The following is a 23,635-nucleotide window of genomic DNA, read 5'->3' as shown; positions in this document are numbered from 1 at the left end:
GTAGAAAAATTTGTTTAACAATGTTACGTACCGTAATTAGTTTAATAATTACAAAAATATAAATTATGATTTGTTTTTTTCTTTCTTTTAGTAATTAGAAGTCCAAGTTTACTCCCCAACCTCTCGGCTTACTTATGAGAATTTTATTTTAATTACTATAATACAATAATTATACATACATGTACATATATATTATTGTTACAATCTTATTCAATTCTACGACGATTCTAGTACAAACATCGCATCATCGCGAGCGATATACTTAAGTCTTAAATCCTATAGGTAACTGATCCATGTACAGACGCAGTAAATGTACGTTTTTTTTTTCCTTTTTAACTTTTTATCATTTTACGCGTATTCGTGAATTAAGCGTATTCTGATTTCAGGTTGTATGCTTAGAAAGCATCACGCGATCCTTTATATGCGACATAACATAAAAAATTGTTTATCTCACTAGGGTCGCGTTATAAAATGACTTTTTGACCATTCATTTTACACGTTAACTCGTATGGCCGTTTTCCTTTTCTATATGACATTTTTAAGAAATTTTGCTTTGTTTTTTTATCGAGACGATATGATGGCATATTGTACAGCAAATCAGAGATAAAAATATTAATAATTAGTAATATATACGTATAGTCATGCGACAAGATTTCTGATTTTAATCAACGTCGGCAACAAAAGACCACGATATTTTATTGTTATAACACTAATAATTATCCATATCCATCACCACTTTTGTCCAGTATTACGTTTGTTGCCACAATTTTTAATAAAACTTGTGTCATGGTTTTTTCTTCCTTCATTTAACAATGTACACAATGTTGTACATATTACAAAAATATTTATTACGGATAAAACGCTAATAATACACAAGAAAACCTTTACTGGATGACAGCAAACGTAAAAGTCTGTTCTAAAATGATAGTAAAGTGTCAATTAGTAACACCAAAATTAATGTTGTCGTAAATAATATTTCAGCTTTTTACATACATAACGTCAGATTAAACAACATTGCACAAGAATGTGAACAATTCAATTTACAATTTACGTTATTATATGATAGAAATCGGAAGCACTTATGTATACAGAGTCATTTATTACTATAATTCGTCGAAATAATCTTGAGGTTCTACATGATTAATCTGACAAACATATATTTATATCATACTTATGCGCACTTTTGTAACGTTTCAAAGCAGAATAGAACTTAGATTTGATGTAAGTAGGTTCATACTTCTCTTGATTATATCAACTCAAAAATGATATAACATAAAGAAATTAAAAGAAATAATTGTAATGTACAATTTACAGTCAAATCTATGTACTATTTTCATAGAAATCAATTCAATAGCATCTAACAAATCTTTCAAATCACTTACTAATTAATATTCACATAATCGACGTTTGCTTGTGTATCCACGGTAAATTCATTGTGTAGGAAAATCGTAAGCAACATATATGCAGTTCAGCGTGGAATGTTTTTTTTTTTTTGATTTATGAATTATAGTAAATATTGAAGAAACAATCGAACTTAAGTTCTACTATAAAGTCTAACATTCGGACATCTATAACTTCTCGGCACGAACATATAAAAATTCATATTTACCAGCCATGTTATTTGGGTTGAGTATCCTGTGTCTGTTGTGTTTGTTGTTGCTGTTGTTGTTGCTGCTGCTGCTGCTGCTGCTGCTGTTGCTGCTGCTGCTGCTGCTGCTGTTGTTGTTGTTGTTGTTGCTGTTGTTGTTGTACTTGTTGCGGATGAACAGGATGTGCAATAGTTTGAAGTCTAACTTGACTGGAACCTGGACTTCCCCTTGCTGTCGTAACAACCGGTTTTCCTTGAACCGGTGCTGCTTGCCTTAACTGTGCGTTGCTGGCAGTTACCACTTGAATTGTTTGCTTCAAGGCAGCCGGAGCTACTGGTATAACTCGAGTTTGCAAAGGAGACTTGGCTAAAACTACTTGACCTGGCTGTGAAACAGTTTGTCCCGTCGAGACCTATAATTCAACGGTAAAACTCAAATATTTGGATATTGCGAATCAATGATATTTTTTTGAATGAAGAGTTATCGAACGTACATGTGTAAATTGTTGCATGGCTGACGGCTGAACGTGCTTCATCACTTGTTGAATTTGTTGCATCGTCATGGTAGTAGGTAAAGACTTTTGTTGAACGATCAGTTGCGTTTGTACTCCACCTTTAGCAGTGACTTGAGCCAATTGCGCAACTTTTTGAGCTGGCAATTTTCTCTGAGCGATGATTTGAGGATGAAGAGCCAACTGTCGAATTTGCTGCGGCGTAGCAGCTCTTACACCGGCCACATTAGCTGCTTTCACCAATGTAGCCACCGGTGTACCGCTAGCCGATGTACCTGTTTGCTGAACTTGCAATCCAGTTTGTGCAAATATTTGCGCCGGTGTAAGCCCCGACTGAGTGGGTACTTGAACTTGAGCTACCGCCTTAGCCTGTTGCTGTAAGGCCTGTCTCTTTATTAAAGCTGCCATTTCAGTTTCCGACACTGCTCTTGCTACAGTTTGCTTTCCAACGTTGCTTTGAGCAACAGTCGGGGCAGCAATACCTTGTTTCATTAACGTTGCTCTTTGCTGTGCTGCAGCTGCAGAAACGGCGACTGAAACTTTCTGACCACCGACTGCTTGTGCTTGCAACACCTTTAGCTGTTGCTGTCTCAAGAGAACTTGTTGTTGACGATAATATTGAAGCTGAGCAGCTGTCAGTGTCTTGCTACCAGATGCCGTGGCAACGGTAACACCGACTATTCCTTTTTGTGCCACGCCTGTGGAACTTTGAGCGGCCGATACTAAACCAGCAGTAGCTATCCTCTGAGCTGCTTGAAGATTAGATACGCTAACGACAGTTGGAGTTGCTCTTACGTCCTGCATAGTTAACGTTCCACCTTGTCGCGTTTTAACCGTTGTGGTGACAACCGTCGTGGCACAAGTTGTAACATTGCTTATTGTCGTTACCGTCTTCATAGACGTTAAAGCATTCGTTGTTACCGTAGTCACAACTTGTGCCAACTGATGCATTTGAGGTGGTGTGGCATTCGATATTGCCTGTTGCGATTGTTGTTGCTGTTGTTGCTGCAATTTAATTTGCTGTTGTTGCTGTTGCGCCTGTTGTTGTTGAACTTGTTGCTGCTGTTGCGCTTGCTGTTGTTGCTGTTGTTGTTGCTGCTGCTGTTGTTGTTGTTGCTGTTGTTGCTGCTGTTGCTGCTGCTGTTGCTGCAACAAGCGTGCTGCCACTTGCTGTTGTTGTTCCGCGGTTAAAACCTAAGTAACGTGTTAATGACAATTTGTTATATTAAATAAAATATGAAAATAAATAAATTCATCGAAGGTACTAACAGCGTGCTTTAGTTTTTCCTTTGCTATCCTATCAGCTCTTCGCGTAGCGACTTCTATCGGTGCTAGTGGATTGTCATATTGAATATGACATTCAGCTAGAACTGCTGCGTTCGTAGGATTCTTCATCAAAGGATTTACTAATAGAGGTTTAACGGTAGGTGTTCTTTTATTGGAAACAGATTTAATAGTTTCGAATCTCTGGCAACACATCATTGTAAACGAATGATTTTTATCTTGATTGTATAACTGAGACGTTCGCATTGGTCTATTCGTTTTACTTTGTTGCTGTAAAGCAAAATATATAGAATATAATAAAATAATAAAATAATCGTTTTATCATATCACCGAGATAACCGAAATTTACCTCCGAAACTTGAGGTATTTTATAAACGCCTTTTTGTTTCTTTTGTTTCTTCGGTGTTGTATCATAAAGAAGCTTTCCCTCCTCTCTAGGAACAATCACAGATTCGTATCGATTTTTACACTGCTTAGGCGATCTGTATATCCGTGAAGTGTTATTAACGATATCAGCCACCAAATCCCAATTTGGTGTATGTCCAGGAGACAATATCATTAAATTAAGAGGCAATCCTTGATAAACTTGAATTGCTTGGAGCAATGCCCAATCTTCGTGTATCATCCAATCCAATATGTGCTGTTCTTGTTCCGCAGAATTTTTCGCCATATGGGACGGTTTTATACCAGGGATTGGTATAGTAGGTCTTACGATTTCACGATATTTGTGTAACTTCATATCTCGTCGAATCTTCATCATGGCTGGAGAAGGTCTATCAAAGAGAGATCGAGGTGCGTAGACCGACTCCTCTTTGTGTCGCATCTTAACTGGACGTCGTCCTAAATGAATGATTTATTAGTCTTAACAATAATTATCTTCGACGTTACGCTTCACACGACCAACATTTTCAAGAATAGGAATATATTGATATTCTTACCATCTCGTTCATTTATTCCAGTGTCGGTTCTACTTCGTTTTTGTTCTTTCTTAACATAGATAGGAGGTAATTGTGCCTCTGACATTGGCGTATTTTCATACAAAAATCCCAATGAATAATCGATGTAGACGTCATTGTCTGTAGTAGGAGGAGTCGGTGGACACCACATCTGTTGTAAGTAGAAATCGAAAACAATTATGACGGTAGTTTCGATTCTTAAAATAATTATGAGAACCAAAAAATGTTATAACTGTTATGGATATATATAACGATTCTTAGCCCACATCGATTTTGATCTCGGTTTCGATTCTGTATCGGTATACTCGATACGTAATACACGTTCTGTTCCATCGGTTTTTATTTTTCTTCTAAAATATAACATTTTTTTCAGTCCGCATAACTGTTTCAGTCAGAACCGATATATAATTTAAAACAGTTACTTTCAGAACTGTTTCAAGCCCTCATTATAAGTATTACTACTTACGTATTATAAACAAAGGTATTATCGTAACGTGACATGACACAGAAATTAATACCAATATATTTGTTTACTAACCGGCATTGGCTCCATCGTGTCGTCTGACAACCATATCTGTAAGACAGGAAAGCATAATCATCAAATCAACTGTGACACATAATTCTTCGTTGAATAAAATGTTAAATAAATCTGTAGATATGACGAATATACATATGTATATATATATATATATCTCTCTCTCTGCGCACTTACCTTACCTTACAAACTTCCCGATTATATACATTTTGCTTTTTGTTACATACATCTTTTTGTTCTAACTATCACGAATATTTTTTAATAAGTAAAAGCGTACGCAAAACTAAACTTTCTCTTCTCTTCTATTATATAAAAGTAAAAACAAAAAATGAATTTCAATAATATCTAGGAAGAAGAAAAAGGAAGCGTGGACATGTAATTCGCTCAAAGGCTTGTTCCTCTTCTATATCAAAGGAAAAATATAATCTCTTTAAAGAAATTTTTTAACGTGAGAATCTAATTCAACCCGTACGCTTGTCAATGTGCCTGCTTATATCTTGGGTGACTCCAAGTTTGGAATGGCAAAGGCAGTGTTTTGGTGCCATTTTTCTAAACTATCATATTGGAGCTCTTTCTATGCATGCTACCATCCAAAAATAATAACAAGTATCTTTTCTTTGCCTTTAAATGTGCGGTCATGACAGCCTTGCCACACCAAACCGACATTAACGAGAATGCAAGAGAAGAAGACGTTTTCGTAGAGAGCTGGAGAGAAAGAGATAAAGAGAGAAAGTGATGAAGAGTAAAAAATAGAGAGAAAGATAAAGATAGAGAGAAAGCGCGCGCGCGATATATATATATATAGAGAGAGAGAGAAAAAGAGAAAAGTGCGACAATTTACTTTAAAATATATTATATAAACAAGCACACTGAGAGCAAGTTTGACACCAAAACGGAACTGAACCTTTGATCGAACAGACTTGGAAACGCACCAAGAAATAAGAAAACACATTTTGTTAGCTTTTTATTTCGTAGTAAGGAATACTTTGTTTATTTTCCTTTCTCGGACTCACTCGATCATACAAAAAACAGGCACGCAACTTAAGTATTACACTGGAGGAGAAAAGGGCATATTGATGAACGAATAGTCTTACAGCTAAGATATAATCAGGTCATCACACCTTGCCGATCTATGTGTGGCGCAAGGTATATTTCTTTTTTTTTTTGTTTACGAGAGCAGAAGTACGGCGCGTTTTTCCTTAATATTCATGACCTCTAAACTCTTTCTCATTGCGTTTAGATTCGACACACCTTGGTTTTTTTTTCTTTTCTTTTTTACGGGCTTTTGTGTTCCGACGCCGTTCAATCTAAAAGCTATGCGGACACAACAGCTTTTACTGTGTCTAATATATATATATAACTAATATAATACAATCGTGTGTGTGTGTGTATGTGTGTGTGTTTTTGTTTCCTGAATATTTCACTTAACATTATCAATGTATAAATTACAATGCCACCGTACGAACGTTTTTTCGAATCTTTACAATGTAGGGCACAATTTACAATACTAGAAAATATTACATGTGTGCCCTCAAGTAGATATAAAAGAAGAAAGAAAAAAAAAGAACATCTTATATACTTTCAATATACATATATATATATACAAGAACTATATTCGAAACAAAGAAAGACTGGAGAAGTGATAGATAGTAGTAGTGGTAGTAGTGGTAGTAGTGACAGTAGTAGTAGTGGTAGTAGTGGTAGTAGTGGTAGTAGTGGTAGTAGTGGTAGTAGTGGTAGTAGTAGAGTAGTAGTAGTAGTAGTAGTAGTAGAGTAGTAGTAGTAGTAGTAGTAGTAGTAGTAGTAGTAGAGTAGTAGTAGTAGTAGAGTAGTAGTAGTAGTAGTAGTAGTAGTAGTAGAGTAGTAGTAGTAGTAGTAGTAGTAGTAGAGTAGTAGTAGTAGTAGAGTAGTAGTAGTAGTAGTAGTAGTAGTAGTAGAGTAGTAGTAGTAGTAGTAGTAGTAGTAGAGTAGTAGTAGTAGTAGAGTGGTAGTAGTAGTAGAGTAGTAGTAGTAGTAGTAGTAGAGTAGTAGTAGTAGTAGTAGTAGTAGTAGTAGTAGTAGTAGTAGTAGTAGTAGTAGAGTAGTAGTAGAGTAGTAGCAGTAGTAGTAGCAGTAGTAGTAGTAGTAGTAGTAGTAGTAGTAGTAGTAGTAATGATGATGGTGGTGGTAGTAGCAGTAGTAGGAGAAGAAGAAGAAGAGAAGAAGAACAGAGCTTGACCTTTCTCGTACTTGTAACGCCACCATTTTTTCTGTGCCATTCGAAAGGCATTTTTAATGCGTACGGCAAATCTTACGTGGACTAACATATATACAAAAAAATGCACTGCTAAATGTTACAGCAATAATAAAATTCCAGCGAGACTCAAGACGATATCGTACTATCGCTGAATTTATCCATTGTCACCTCTTGTTTAGAGGTAAGAGGGGGAGGATTAGAAGGAGACTGCAATCGAACGGATTTCTTCGATGGCTGAATCAGTAGCTCCTCGTTGTCGAAAGTCTCTACTATTTGAGTTTCTCCAATTTTACCTTCTGCGGGGATCGACTTGGTCGAGGAGGTCAAGCGCGCACGTTTCATCTTTTTCCTTGACCTTCTCGAGGATTCCATCGATGTATCGTAATCGGACTCGTTGTTGTCTATATCGACTAAGGCGATCACAGCCGATTTCAACGCGTTAGTCTTTAATGCATTTGCGTTAACAGTTTTGTTAGAATTCAAATAAGTACTGCCCACGTTAGACGTCCCGTCTTTTTGCGACAGCGACGTCGACCCACCAACATGTTTCATGTCGTTCTTCAAATTCACAGGAACATCCGACAATCGTGTCACGCAGTGCTTGCTCGACAAATCAGGAACGTTGTCGGAATGTTTCTTCGACAATTTCGATTCGCTCGTCGCAGAATTCGCGTTCTTGCTATTATTCGTTTTCGAATTATGATTGTTTCTCGTATCGAGCGTAAGAATGGCTACGACTTTGGCGGTTCGTTGAGGTTTTTCCTTGACTTCGGAAGAGAAGGTCAACTTGATCGGTTCGTTCTGCTGCGAAAATGCTTCTTCGGCGACCGCATTACCATTCGTATCCGTGCTTAGATTGTGCTCACACGTTTTCTGCTCCTCCGAGGTTACTCCTCTCATCGACAACGATGCATCCGTTTTTCGAATGTGTCTGCTACCCCTTAGCACCGGCGCTGACGTGGAAGGTGTCTTCAAGCAATTTAACATGCCGACTTGTCCAGAACGAGTCACCCTGGATACTTTTTCGATAGTAGACACAGGTGTGCCTGGTCGATGCTTCTGATTACCACTGGCACTCTCACTACTACCAACTACTTTCTTTTGAACAGTTTTACTTTGTGCAGTAGACGACAATTCGTTGCTCTCCGTGGTCGATTTCATCGGTGGTATGGATCTACTCCTTCGGAACACTACAGGATTCAAAAAGCCATTATTATCCAGAGATGATTTCGAGCTACGCGTCGTTGGTTTCTCATAAGCTTTGCTACTAGCTTGCTCCTCGTTTCTACTCGGTGAATTTATCGCGGTAGACCTAGTGATCGGCCTAAACGGCTTTAAATCCGACGATGGCGTACCTGGTCGACGTTTATGAGACTTTTGCACATTCGAATTTTCTACCGTCGTCGACGTCACTGATTGATTCACAGAAGATCTCGTGATTCTGTAACTCGTGAAAGACTGTGGATTATTACTATCATAGATTCGAGACAGAGTTATCTTTGCAATTGGAGCTTGGGAAACGGGGACAGTACGATTACTTTCTTGTTTCGTGTTCTTTTTATCATACGATGAAATTTCCTCGTATTTCGTACTCGTATTGGATTCCGAGTCAACACTGTTGATAGAATTTTCTAACAACATTACAGCTTTCGCGCTACGCGTCGTTACTCCTGGAGCACTAGATATATCAGATTTCCATGATTTAGATTTAAATTCGATATTTGAGCTCTCTTTATAAGACTCCAAACTTATTTTCTTAGTTATCCCCGACTTTTCAAAGTTATTGGACAATTCATTGCTTGCGTCTGGGTTTGTTTCATTCGTCGGAAGGGAATCGTCTAACGTACTAACGGTAGAAGACAGTTCTAGATTATCGTCGTCTTCAGTTTCCTGATTCTTGACGATCTCATCATTAAATTTCTGACTAGAATCAATTGATATCACAGAATTCTCTGTAACGGATTCATTCACCAAATCTTCGGTCTCCATCGAAGAGGGATTATCGATACTTTGAAACGTTGCGTCCGAGTCGACACTTCTGTGTTCATCCAGTAAAGACGAATTGGATTCCTTTAAATAGATATGAGAATCGTTTTTAGCTTCGTTATCTACGGTCACAGGGTCGGTACTGTTTTCATTTTGTACATTCTCATCGTACGAGGAAAACGAATATGGATATATGGTAGATTTTGAAATAGAGTTAGGCGTTGGACACGTCGATTTATCATCGTTGCTCGAATACGGAGAATTTGATTCCGATAATACAGAACAATTTGATTTATCGATCATTTCTTCCGCTAAAACTTTAGAAATTACTGGCTCATTGGATTCCGTATCTTGTTCTATATTATTTACAATCACGTTCTCCTCTAGGTTTCCGATAGATTGAGTACTCTCGTTAGCGCGATCTTTAATCTCTAATTTATCTTGCCTATGTTCCATGATATAATCGGAAGACTTATCGGTTTCGATCAACAAAGATGTAGAATCTATTTCGGAAGCCTCCGCCGCACTTTTTTTATCATCCATACTAACCGAATTATCACACGAATCTAATTTAATTTCAGAAACTTCTTCGCCTATAGTTTCGTTATTAGCAAGTATCTTCGACGTTGAATTAAAACATTTTTCGACAATCACACTACATTTATACATCTGCAAACTCGTTTCTTCGTTATTCGATATAGACCCTGATTTAGAATGTTCAGATCGAACGCATATTTCGGTTTCCGACAATTCGGAATACTTCACGTCTGCGTTATTCTCTTTATCTTGAAATTTCAATGGATTTTCATCCAGTTGCAATTGACATGAAAAATTCGAAGAATTATCTTGACAATTCAACGAAGTCTTTTTATAACTCTCCTCGACAGACTTGGCTGTTTTTACTCTATCCTGATCTTCCTCGAAATCATTTGATTTTCTAGCCGTATTCAAATCACTTTTAATCTGTGACAAAGAGGAAGCAGAGGTGGTCTCGTTCTTTTTAAGATTAAGCTTATTTCTTTTGCTAAATCTACCTCGGCATTTTGCTTTAATCCCAGGAAGAATCGGACTTACGTCGAGAGTCCATAAATTAATCTTTACGTTCCCCCTAGATCTAGTTCGCGGACTGTTCAAATCAAAATGATTCTGATCGCACGGTTTGTTCGAACGATTATTACGTTTAGGATAAGTCCCTCGTTCCGAATCGTTTCGATTATCAGTCTCCTCCTCTTCGTCCTCTTCGTCACCTTGACTTTGACTTTCCGTATGACTGGATTCCTCATCGAGACTATCCTCTACAACATCTTCCTCCTGAGAATCCGAATCAGATTCTGTCGTAGTTTCTGTTTCGCTCTCAGAAGATTCTCGAGTACTTCTACTATTTCTTTTACGCGAGCCTCTCCTCCTCCTCCTACCTTGCGGAACTTTCTTATTAACTAATTTCTTTGAATTATTAGCACTATTAACCTGATTCTGCGCGTCCTCACGTCCAAACGTCAGGGGTTTCTCGTCGTCGTCAGCCAGTCGCATCCGTCTTTCCTCTTCTTCACGAAGCGCACGTAAACGATCCATTTCCCATTCTTTCTTCTGTTCTTCGAGTTCACGTTCGGCGGCCGCCAACTGTGCGGCTGAGAACGTGCCTTCGGATTCTTCCACAAACTTCATCGCGTATCGTTCAATTGGTGTTAACTGAACACAGAAATACTCGGTAAATTTCATTTAAGAACAACTTTGAGTACACGCATTTTCTCCTTCTTTCTTTCTTTTTTATTTATTTATTTTATCCTTTATCTTTTCTTTATTTATTCTTTTTTTCTTTTTTTTTTTTTTTGTCGACACACGCTGTAATTGCAAGATTATTTACGAATTTATTTACCTGAGACACTAAATTCTGTACTTCTTGTTCCGCTTTGCTAAATTGAGTATCTTCTTTGTCAGCGTCATCCAATGGTATATTCTCGTCAAACTCTGCTAAATCTGCAACTGCTTCAGCCTTCGCTGTTTTAGCTGCTTGAACGTCAAGATCCTCTTCCGCAGCGGCAAGAGCACTTTCAAGAGCACCCATTGCCATTTTATCTTCGACATGCTGAGACAAGCAAGGTACCTGTACGACCGAGGAATCCTTAGTCATGGATTTCTCTCGATCTTTCTGTTCGAGTACTTCTGCCATTCTGGTAGACGCATCGTTTTCAGAATGATCGATGTTAAAGAGATCTTGAATAGTAGACTGTAAAGTATAAAAAAATGTATTAGTAACCGCTCTGAGATGACATACAAAAGATGTTTTTTTTTGGCGTTCATAATAACAGATTTCTTACACTCTTAAAGTAAGCTGTTGTAAAGTTTCCACCTTCGATAGCAAGGTCCCCAAGTAATCTTTTTTGATTCGCTTTTTTCAAAATATTTTCCTCTACAGTTTTTTCACTTACCAATCTGATAACAATCAACGCAACATCGTCATTTTTTATTACTTTAATATTTATTTTTATTGCTTTCTTTATAACGACAACATTAACACTAATTATCGATATTTACCTGTAGATATGTACGTCGCGCGTTTGACCTATTCTATGGCATCTATCTTGTGCCTGAGCATCCATCGTCGGATTCCAGTCACTATCATAAAATATAACTGTATCTGCTCCTGTTAAATTTACACCGACACCACCGGATCTCGTTGATAGTATAAAACAAAATATTCGTTTGTCGCCGTTAAACCTTTCCATTAGAACCTGTGCGAAAGAACTTTACAATTGGAACGACATTGAAAAATCAACCGAACGATCATACGAATAATCGAACGTACCTGCCGTTGATCTACTCTAGTAGTGCCGTCTAAGCGCAAGTAAATATGACCATGGAAATTAAGAAAAGCTTCTAGTACATCCAACATCCTCGTCATTTGAGTGAAAATGAGAACTCTATGATTTTCAGACTTCAATTTTCTAAGAAGAAGATCCAACGACTGTAATTTCCCACAATCATATTGTATTAATCTAGGCTCGGGGAATTGGGTTATCATCGAACTGGTCACCGGATGAAATAATTGCATTTTTGGTGACAATTCGTGTTGTAGTTCTATCTGCATACGACGCTGACTCCAAAGTTTATGTGGCGGTGGATGAGAGACGTGGAAGCGCGGTACTGGCGCGCGTACAGCAGGAACGTAAACCACGAACCTTTAATTAAAAAACAATAACTCGATGGATGAATATCGTGGATACGGAAGAATTTATTTACACATGCCTGTAATTTTTTATTCAAATATCGATAAACGCATACCTTTCGAAAATTTCTTTAAGCTCTTCGACAATTTGTTCCGTACTTCGTATTGCTTCTGCTAACGCTTCCGTACAGGAGAAAAATTGCTTCCGTGTACGAATAGGTATCTTTGCTGTTTCGCAATGTACGAGACCGTTGTGCCAACGACAGGCTGTGGATGGTTTCCCAATTCTTAAAGCAGTAAATAAATCTTCGCCGTATAAAGGACAAGCTGCGCATCGCCTCTCGTTAATGTTTGCCAATAAACGAAGTTTCGCTTGTCTTCTTTGCTTTCGATCTTCCTCCAATTGTGGCTGTTGGATGAAATGAAATGATTCATAAAAACATAACGATCGATTACGCTTGGACGGATGTAAAATAATATCGCGCGATGATTTACCAAATGAAATTCTGATTTAGGCTGTTCCTTTGCTTGTGCCTTTTCAGATTCTTTTTGCGCGTGCCTCGTGATGATACCACAGCGCAATGTTTGTTGATGCGTGGTTTGTCCGTTACCAGCAGTCGACTGTCCTTGAGACGCAGCGACATTCAGAGGTGGAACCCTCATTACCGGTCTCCCACTAGTACCGCTCGTAGTCGTAACGACTCCTCCAACGACCTTGTTTACCGTGGTCGCAGAAGTAGATAGGCCCATTAGAGATTTAGATAGAACTGTTAATCGTTGTCCACTCGGCGTCATTACGGGGAATGAAACTGAAATAAAATAACACTTTTTATTGATACGTCGATAAGGTCGATATCGCTGGCTGACGGTATAAAAATGTACGTTTATAAGTCATGAATGTTGCAACAAAATAAAACGTGAATTTTTAATAAAATCAACGAAAACACATATCGTGCAGAGTTATTCCACGTTATCATGCTCGTTTCCGAAATTATGCGATTGTCAGTGGGAAATGATCACTCTTCTGACAAACCTGTGTTAGTATTTTGTTGATTTGAAGTCAAAATGATATGTCTACCAGTAGAGGTTTGAACCAGCTGTGCAAAACCGGGTACTGGTATTCTCTGGACGGAATCACCTTGTTTGACTGTAACTGTCTGTGTAGCCAACCTTTGCAGTCCATCTCGAATATTTGCATTCCCAACTGTAATCCTTTGTGCATTCATAGATGCTGTTGTTGATGTGATCGTTGTACTTTGTGAGTTATGTGCCAATGTTCCAACAGGGATAGCTGTTAGATACATGGGACTCATGTAGAAAATTTAAACAAAGCTGATAATACCGATATTATTGTATTCTGGGTTCTAGAATGCTTATAAATAGGGAGATTATAAACAAGCTGGCCCGAGAAATTGTTCTAGCACCGTTGCAAACATGATTGACAATGTAACATACAATCATCGATCGACGATGCACAAAAATATTTAAAATGTTCGAATCGATACCTTTCACACTGCCTTGATGTTGAACCAACTGTACGGAATACCCTTGCAGTTGTTGACCACCTGCGACTCGCAATGTTACGCCTTGAATAAAGAAATAACATTTTTATTTTAAACTTTTTTTTTTTTTTTACAAATACAATATTTATACTAGCTGTGTAAGTACTACAACAATTCACCTTGAGCTGGAGTACTTTGATTGTTCAAAGATTTTATCAATGGTGACGTGCCTACTCTAGGAGTTGGAAGTATACCAGCTAGATTTTTAACTTTAGTTTGGGCTGGTTGTGGAGTCGACGACTGTTTAACTTGATTCGACAATCTGACATTGATTTTAATTTTTCCAGAAGGACACCTAGGAGGTGGGTCCGACTGACTGTCTATTTCTTCTATCAGTTTTACGGGAGTTTGTAAGCGCTTTATTCTATGTGCTCCAAATGCTGCCAACGTAAATTCCAAGTCGATCAATAAAAGATTCAATGTGGACAGATCAACATGCTGTAAAATATAACATAACAAAATTGTGGAGTTCTTTCTTTAACATTTCTATATGTTACGATGATATCAATATAAAATTAAAGTATTTACTTTAAATGGATCGTAATCAAGGGCATTCCATACTAACGAAGCTGTAATAAATTCTATTGCTTCCATTTGAAACGGTGAGACGGTAGGTCGGACTTCGAACAAGTTAGGATGATTGCAGACTTTGCGTAATTGCATCAATACGTTAATAACGCTTAACAGATTTCCACTAGCTAAGGTTTCCTTCGTCCTTTCGACATAAATTTAAATTGATCAGCGTTAGTTAATTATGTAAAATATTTATTATGTTTGGAGAATGAAAATATCGTTATCAAGTGATTAAAATGAGCTACCTACTTGGCCCTAGACATGAAGTCGTCGTACAAGTATCTCTGCCTTTTTGACAATCGACACATGACGACATGCTCGTACTTCTTTGGCAATTGTTTCTCTACCTCAGTTTTTAATCTTCTTAGAAGAAAAGGTCTCAGTACCTAAAAAAATCGTACATACATGAGCAATAAATTCGTACGAACAACTAATAAAAATATAAGACTGATAAAAAAAAAAAAAAAAAAAAAAAACGCATAAAATGTATAAGTTATAAATGTTAAAGTATTGTTTCTCCAGACAGGATACGTATGCCATATAAATAAACCACTTTTGACACGCGAGTTTTAATGGAGAACTTGTTTAATATTTCGCTATTTTTAAGAAAAAAAAACACACAACGTTATAAAATATCACGTGTCTGTTGTCGGTAGCGAAATTTTTGTATAAACAGACAAGTGCAAAAATAGTACGTACAGACCTTGTGTAGACGACGAATAATATTCTCGTTGTACTCGCTATTTCCTTCGATCATTCCCGTAACTGGATTACTGAACCATTCCTTAAATTCTCTGTGAGATTGAAACACATTTGGCATTAAAAAATGCATCAAGGACCATAACTCCATTAAATTATTTTGAAGAGGCGTTCCTGTTAGTAATAATCGCCTAGAATCAAATACGAAGATATATCCCAATGTACTTGAATTAACTGGTCACATATTTATTCTCTACTTTAATATTCACCGTTGCGTTTGAAAATTTAATAATAATTGCCATCTTTGTGACTTGAAATTCTTTATATTTTGAGCTTCATCTAAAATAAGATACTTCCATTTTTTTCTTCTAAAACTTTGATGGTCTTGTATGACGAGTTTATAAGATGTAATACATATATGAAAAGCGTTTGGTTTTGTCCACCCTGGAATATAAAAAAAAATAAATAAAATCTGTTTTTATTTGTGCGATGCAATATCATTACTGTGTATATATTTTTTATCATTACCTGTTCTCTTTTGTTTTCTTTCCTTTTGCGTACCATAGTATGTTAATATTTTAAATCCTGGACACCATTTTTTACATTCCATTTCCCAATTAAGCATTACAGAGGTTGGTACTATTATAAGATGAGGACCCCAGTTACCCTTTTCACAAGCCAAATGTGCCAATAATGCAATCGTTTGTATAGTTTTTCCCAGACCCATTTCGTCAGCTAAAATTCCATTCAACTTCCTATCGTACATAGTAACAAGCCAATCCAATCCGATGTGTTGATATTCCCGAAGTGAATGTTTCAGAAGAAACGGGATTTTTGTAACGACCTATAAACATGATATATTTGTTAAGTGCCTATGTTTTAAAAAGATAAGGATAAAAAAAAAGAAGAAATAGTAAATAAAAAATAGAAAAAAAAATATGGAAAAAAATAAAAAAATTAACAATGTCGTGACTATCCTTCAGAGTAAATCAATACATGAAATTACTGAATGAGAACAAAGTCACCTACATACTTTACCCTTCCTGAAATGGTCTATGTGCAACAAAGATGCCACATCACCTTGGATTGAAAGGGTAGTAATGATACTTTATTTATTGATACTATATTGACTCATCAGTAGCATGTTAAATGTATAACAAATTACTTACACAAGTAGTGAGCAATGTATTTCCCTTAGGTTGTATGCTTTCTGCTAAAGCTGCAACATTATCCATTTCATTATGAGCGTCTACATGATCCGTTTCTGAAATCTAAAGTTAAATATGATGTATAAAAATAATCTAATTATTAAATAGACAAGATTAAAATATTTGAATAATAACCTTGTTATCACACGATTTCTCAGTAGATGGATCTTCAAGCAGAGATTTTAGGCCTACATCTGTTTCTGTATCGCTATGAATTTGCGAATCTTCTCCAGCTTCATCACTTTCTTCACTTTCACTCTCGCTACTACTCGCTTGCTCTTCGTTCTCCTGTGTTTTTTCTTGGTCCGTTTCTTTATCAGAATCTAGAAAAGTATCCACATAATTCGTTAAAAATATTATACTTCATTCATATTGAATATTAACACTCTCTTTTCAATTTGTAATTAATCTCAGACAAATGCCTCGAACTACATCAAAAAAATAGGATTGAGTATGAATACCATAGCTCTCACCATCAGGATTGGTATAATTATCATCATCGATTATTAAAAAAAAATTCAAGAGATATAACGCTGAACGAGAAAATTAAAATCATAGAGATTTACCTTGAGCATCATCTTCATCCACGTCCATTGGTACATTCGACATGTTACCATATTTAGCCATAAGCTCGTCAATAGACATTTCATTCTCTGCCTACAAACACATATACGTAGTTTAATAAAAATAAAATCTCCGAAATGTTTTTTATCTAAATCGTGCGATATGAACCTTAAGATCGTCCAACTCCTGTTTGTGATCTGTATTTTCTTCCAATTTTTCCTGTTCCAATATAGTATCTTCTTCATCTGTAGACTCATCCGATGCAGCAACAAAATCAGTGTCTCCATCAGAAGTTTTTTCATTTTCCTATAATAGAAATTAAAACATTGCAATTTATTAAAAATTGATCTTAAAAAAACAAAAAAGACACACCGTTTCCTCAACTTCTTTTCCACTGGGCGATAAACTTTTATTTCGTTCTTCCAAATAATTCGGCGGTAGATCTTTCAAAAGATCTTCTAAAGGCATTTCCGATTCTTTTTTTAATAATTCAACCTCCTCTTTTTGATCTACAGTTGATTTCATTTCTTCTTCAGCTTTAGCAATAGTCTCTTCATCATCATCTGAACTTTGATTTGGCTGAAACTCTTCTGCAATAGAAAAAGAATTTTTTGTGATGTAATTACACAATTATGACATCAAACGGATGTAACAATATGCCTTAGCAATAAATTAATTTGATTTACCATCAGAGTGAGATTTTCCAATTGGTACTGGCGAGGAAATGCGTGAACTATTTATTGAAGCTGGAATACTTTGCGAACCATCTGTCTTATTAAGACCTTCAGTTAACCATGTTGAATATTTTTCTGTTTGTCCTACAATGAAATTTAAATGCTGGTCTAATGCTTTTTTTCTTTTTTCTTCTAACCTTGTTTGTTGTTTGTACTCCACCAGCTATAAAGAAAAATATCATGGACGAAAGTTTCCTTAACGAAGTTGACTAATCAAATAGCCCAATATACGTATGTAAAAAATAATTGTCCAGCATCGATATTCTTTGACAGTATAAAACTAATACAATCATACACAATATGCCGACTTTGCTGTTCCCACAACGAGCACACAATCTCAACAAATGTGTATCGAAATTGTCGGCTTATTAGTGTGGGGTAACAGTATACGCATTTGTCATCATAAACATTTAAGAAAAATTTATGATAAAATTGTTGATTTTATTATTACCTTCTCTACATTTGCCCAAAAAGTCTTAATTTCTTTTGCAACAAAACTAGCAATTTTCTTGAGCCTAAGTTCTTGAGACTTTTCAGCCTTTTGAGCTTGTATAGCTTTTTCTTGAAAATGTTTTTGAACCATACGAGCACATTTTTTCGCGGCAGCTTTCTTCCATTTTCGTTCTTGCGCAAAATCGGCAGCTAGCCAAACCATTTCTTCCAATAAGTAATCCCAATGAGCCTTTGTTCTTGCAGGCTCCTGTACCTTTGGCAATCTTCTTTCGGACCATAATCCTTCGCGTTGTAACTCTGCAATCCTTTGCATTACGTATGCTTCCTATAAGTTAAGTGAAATATATATATATATATATATATGTAAATATATACATATACATACATACATACACATATATATATATATATCAAAACGTTTTCCAATTGTTATTGAATTTATAAACAATCATTCAAATAAAATAACTTACTTGTTTTGCCTTCTCTACAATTTGTTCTTGATTATTTGTAATATCATTTGAAACTACAGAACTAGTAGGTAATTTCATAAGCTTAACAACAGGTTGTGAAGTACTTCTAGAAGGACTAGGAGCTTTTGTTACAACTGGAGTGATAGGTGTTTTCTCGGTAACTGGACTTGCAGGAGTTGTATGTTTTGGTATTTCTGGAACTATTGGAGTTCCTCCTGAAATAACAGAAACGAATATTTCTCGTGAATAAGTTACAAGAAAATGATAAGTTGATATAATTTGTTGTTGTTGTAACAAAGCGCCCTTTGGTTGAATAAATTATCTAAACAACCTTACATATGCTTTGTATTAATTTACCACACCGAGTAACCATTTCAACGTATAATTTATTAAAACGGTCGTCGGGCGTGGAATTACCATAATATATTGTTAATAAAGATAAAATAATCATTATACATAATTTAGAATATAAAAAATAGAGTTCTCTATAACAGCAACGTAAATGATACAGGAGAAAAAAAAAGATAAAGAGACTTGGTTTTTTGTACGTACAATTTTAAATTTCAATATTCAAATTGTACAAAATGACAAGAATCAATGGAAATCAAATTATATATTTGACAATATTGACAGTACCCTTTCCCATTGTGTAACTTAAACAAAATATAATTGTAATAATCATGCAGCAAATAAGGATTTTGTCAGGGGTAATATAATATAATTGTAATTATTTATATTCCTGAATAGCTATGAACTAAAATAAAGTGACAAGTAATGTTTTGTACTTTAGTAAATTTCATAGTGATACATATATTACCTCAAATATATGCAATAATTGTATCCACCACCCGCAACATAACTAGCACCTTGGAAATAATTAACAGAATAAAAAGCACATACAAACAAAAAGACATTTAATTATTATTTTAACATAATAGAAATCAAGGTTTTTTTGATGATTTATTAAATTAAAACACAATTGTCCTCCTCAAAGTAAATGTTATGAAATACTCTAAACATCAAATGACAGGCCTACAAGTAATCACCTATAATGAGCGTGGGTGCTAGAGTAGAAGTAGGTGGAGGGTGAACGGTGACTGGTGAAGATTGTATTGCTGCTCGGAAGGCAAACACCATGCCATGGCGGCCCCCTTGAGGCCTACCTGGTACTTGTCCTATTGCGCAAATGATTTTTTATTGCATCATGATACATGTACTAAATGCTATCTGCTTTGACTACATTATTTTCCATAATACATCTACTATATTAAGAAATGTTATAAAAATTGACCAATGACTTTAATTTATTTTCTTTCCATTATTTTTTTTCCCTTTTTTTTTTCATTATTTATTTTGGTTTGAAAATTTTTTGTGTTTCAACGAATGTTAAATAAATATGTAAAATATTTATTATAGTATTGCAGGCTATAAGTGAGATAACACTTTGTGACATGCGAAATAAACATTATATAAAAGAGTTGATACTGAAATAAAGGATGTATACAAATGTTTATAATTTTATGTGCACTTAAATAGGAAAAGTCAACTAATTATCATTTCATAACTATGGTTAATAATAGGAATTGTATAATTAAACACATGAAATATTCACTACCTTGTTGACTAAGTTGAGCTACAGCAGCAGGTAAAGTTGTAGATACTGCAACTGGAGTTACACCAACTCCAGAAATCTTCACTTCTGCACTCTGGTTCGTAGGAACTGTAGTTGAGGCAGATGTAACCGGAGGTAGTGAAATTTCTGGTATTGATGGTAATGGAACCGATAAATCTTCATTATTGTCTTCCGTATCTAATCTATGTTGCCTTAAAAAATGTAAATACTGTGATGTAGGTGGCCGTTTTCTCCAAGCTTGAAAATCCATCATATTGCCACCAGCATGAAGAAAGAATAACTCTGAAGCATTCTCAGCATATTTTTCTCTTATCGCTCTCATCCTTTTCATTTTATGTTCCATAATACGTCTTCTATAACCCATTGCATCATCTGCAGTGGCAGTTATTTTTTCTGTATTTTCTGTAAGTTTCAATCTTTTTCTTGCTGGTGGTGATTGCATTGAAACTTGAGAAGTAGGCGCAATAAACATGTTTCCCATAGAAGTCCGTACGAGTTTAGGGGAGGTTGCCAATACAACTTTAGTTGGAGTTTGACGAGAAGGTGATGTAAGAGGTGAACCACTTGCACCTGGAACTCCCACAGTACTAACACGCGGTGGTGTGTTACTAATATTAACAATCCTTGTAACACCAACTTGCTGAACATTTGTACTGGTTGTGGCACTGCTTGTAACAACCTATAGAATGATATAATGTTCCGATTATTAATAAAACGAATATTGTGAAATATATAAATTAAATGAAATTTTAAGAGAAATTACAAAATAAAAAATTGTCACATATCGTTTTACAAGATAGAAGAAAGTTAATCTTCTATCGCTATTTCTATTATTTTTTATTCGCAATTACCTGTGTAAGGCCGGGAACTTGTGAAGTAATAACAAACTGCTGCCCACCACCCGTGGTGAGTACATTGAGTCCTTGGGCGGTAGCCAGAACCTGCTGGAGACTGACAGTTTGTTGAGTTGCACCGCCATTGTTTCCTCCATTATTTCCTCCACCCCCGGAAAGGGGCGGCAAAATAGGTGCACTTTGCTTATCACTCATTACATGTGACACTATAAGAATTGTTAAATTATATTGTAAAAAACTTGTCCAATTATATTTAAATTACATATGAAATTATGTCATTTATATATATAAAAAAAAAATAATTTTTTTTTAAATAAAAAAAAATAAAAACTTTTTTAATTAAAAAAAATACCACTATAAAAAAATTGATATATTTAAAATTTTTAAATAAAAAATTATAAAAAATATAGTGTTAATGTTCGTATAAAATTAAAAATAAAATAAACTAATTAAAATAAAAAATACAGAATGAAAACTACAGAATACATGTGATTTGTGTAAACATAATATAATGTTATTTATTACATGAATTAAAACAAAAAGCATCAACTTTACTAAAATATAAGAGATCTATTTAATATAAGTTTTACATATATATAAGACCATAAAAAAGACATAAACAAAACATTTACGAATGTTATTTGAACCAATCTAAACCACTTCTATCAAAACATTCAACACAAATAAAATCACGGACGGAATGTCAACGTATTTAATTATCTCGTGAGTATTTGATGAGTACAAAAAGTATTGCATGGCATAATGTAGCTTTTCTTTTTTTTTTCTTTTTTTTTTTTTTTAATAAACGTATATTTAGATACGATCTTTGTTCTGAAAATAGGATACGAGTATGGTCAAGTAAGAATGTTAATTGATTTGCGAAAAAAGCGCCGAAATCAAAATTTCGCTATGTATTCATTCATAGAGGCTCAATGGAATTTATAAAACGTTAGTACTGCGCAGAAGTGCGCGTACATTGAAAATTACGGTATCACGAAGACGGTGAATGTCTCACCGACCAACCGGTCGTCGAAAATAGCGTTGTCATTTCGAATATCGAAAGAAAGTTAAGAATACGCGAGACTCGCACGACAAACGTTTGGGGCGTACGAGTGTTCTTCCGACGAATAAATTACGATTTTCATTATAAAAAATTTCCAAATATCTATTTTCTAGTTACTAAGGAACAATTAAGATAAGAAATACATTATTTTTTATTCCTTTAACCGTACCGTTCACCGAGATATATTTTTTCTTACAATTGCGTCAGTGGAGCCTCGCGGCGATACAAAAGAAATTTTTCGTCCGCCATGTTGGCGTTGCTCCGATACGAGGGCGGACTTACCATAATGTAATCACAAAATTCTGCAACGTAGGTGAGCCATCCACGAAAATAATTGTCACACCCGTGATCGGCGAGCGTTAAATTGTAATTAGGTACTTCACGTAATATACGCTACATGAGCTATATCTAATATTTTACAGAACATTTTCGCTCGACTCGCTCAAGGACGCAGACACTTCTAAACATGGCGACGGCTCCCGACAAAATTTCGGTCGGGGCCGGATCAGCAGCAGCTTGCTCATGATCGCTTATAGAAGCCACAGTTGGATGGCGCTACCGTGCAGCTCGAACTCGCTGATTGGTTGAAACGAAAGAAACGCTTGGCAACGTGGCATCAACGGAAGCACGCGATTGGCTACGCATTAAAATGTTAAAACTACCAATATTTCAAGCTTTAATCAAATCAGCAACCATTATTCGTCGCATGTATTAATATTTCCTACATATTCATACTAATTATTTTTATGAAACTATTACTTTTGCATGCGATTTTATGAAAAATTTTCAAGATCACATTTTATTTATACGATCTTTGTTTCACAATACAGCTTCGACCTAAACAAACGTATGTGTATGCATGTGTGCGCGTACGTGCGCGCATACGTGTATATATATCTTCTATAATTGATCTAAAAAGGCTTTCTGTTCTTTAATAATCCTAATATAGCATTATATAGATCCATGACCATACATGCTAACATTTAAAAACCGTAAAGATAATTGACTGTAATATCGCATATGTGTTACCTCCTTAAGATTGTCAGCATGATAATAAAAATTATGATCAATTATATGAATTATACCAGTATGATTATAAAACTTCTATCGAAATATGAATCGTTTGTTGCATCACCATAAGTAAATCTATACTTCCATAAAAGATAAAGTAGATGCAATAAGATGAAGTTTGTACTTACTTATCATCTCATCCAGTATTTCGGCGATACATGTAGCTCATCCCACCTTCGAAATCTTTTCTGTTCGAAAGCACGTGCACACGATTGCCTATCTTCGACCATGTGCATGCGTGGCGTACATAGCTTTGGCGTAAAGGAAAAAGACGTAGTAGCACGCGTATCTTCGACGAACGGCATTGAAAGATTCGATCGGGAATACGTCGGAAGAAACCGTTAAAATGAGACTTCATCTTCAAAGTGACCTAAGATTGTTACGCGGAAAAAAATGTGTGAAAAACAAAGAGAGCACAAATATACGTGTGAATGTGAGCAGTGTTAATCCTGACGAGATAGTCTTACCACGATGTATCCTCTTCTCTC

The 23,635-nt window shown here is 35.7% G+C and overlaps 1 protein-coding gene and 1 non-coding gene across 8 annotated transcripts; both read right to left on the bottom strand.

Annotated features, from left to right (window-relative positions):
- Positions 1–107: 107 nt before the first annotated feature.
- LOC127068013 (helicase domino) lies at positions 108–23,423 on the bottom strand. Of its 7 annotated transcripts, XM_051003571.1 has the most exons (33): positions 23,276–23,423; positions 21,011–21,219; positions 20,142–20,838; positions 19,573–19,701; positions 18,527–18,741; positions 18,055–18,381; positions 17,556–17,766; positions 17,242–17,459; positions 17,038–17,175; positions 16,872–16,962; positions 16,441–16,628; positions 16,267–16,368; positions 15,626–15,941; positions 15,367–15,541; positions 15,102–15,288; positions 14,648–14,784; positions 14,354–14,540; positions 13,945–14,263; positions 13,769–13,849; positions 13,297–13,554; positions 12,759–13,072; positions 12,380–12,672; positions 11,904–12,276; positions 11,633–11,829; positions 11,416–11,530; positions 10,974–11,324; positions 10,565–10,786; positions 4,879–4,914; positions 4,323–4,491; positions 3,734–4,224; positions 3,370–3,654; positions 2,083–3,294; positions 108–2,001 (listed from the first exon to the last, which is right to left on the bottom strand). In XM_051003571.1, the coding sequence occupies exons 1-33, from the start codon at positions 23,280–23,282 to the stop codon at positions 1,618–1,620; spliced, it is 8,634 nt and encodes a 2,877-aa protein (XP_050859528.1). In that variant the 5' UTR covers positions 23,283–23,423; the 3' UTR covers positions 108–1,617. The 7 variants fall into 7 exon arrangements, with proteins under 7 accessions (XP_050859528.1, XP_050859530.1, XP_050859529.1 ...); XM_051003573.1 differs by lacking the exon at positions 19,573–19,701; XM_051003572.1 differs by lacking the exons at positions 108–2,001; positions 2,083–3,294; positions 3,370–3,654; ... (1 more) ...; positions 4,323–4,491; positions 4,879–4,914 and adding an exon at positions 5,827–9,181.
- Positions 17,851–17,983, bottom strand: LOC127068285 (small nucleolar RNA snoR639/H1). Its single transcript, XR_007782893.1, has one exon. It is a non-coding gene; the product is annotated as a small nucleolar RNA snoR639/H1 (small nucleolar RNA).
- Positions 23,424–23,635: the final 212 nt, after the last annotated feature.

Source organism: Vespula vulgaris, chromosome 12 (genome assembly GCF_905475345.1).
Source record: "Vespula vulgaris chromosome 12, iyVesVulg1.1, whole genome shotgun sequence".
NCBI classification, from domain to species: domain Eukaryota; kingdom Metazoa; phylum Arthropoda; class Insecta; order Hymenoptera; family Vespidae; genus Vespula; species Vespula vulgaris.
This window is presented reverse-complemented; position numbering and strand designations above follow the sequence as displayed.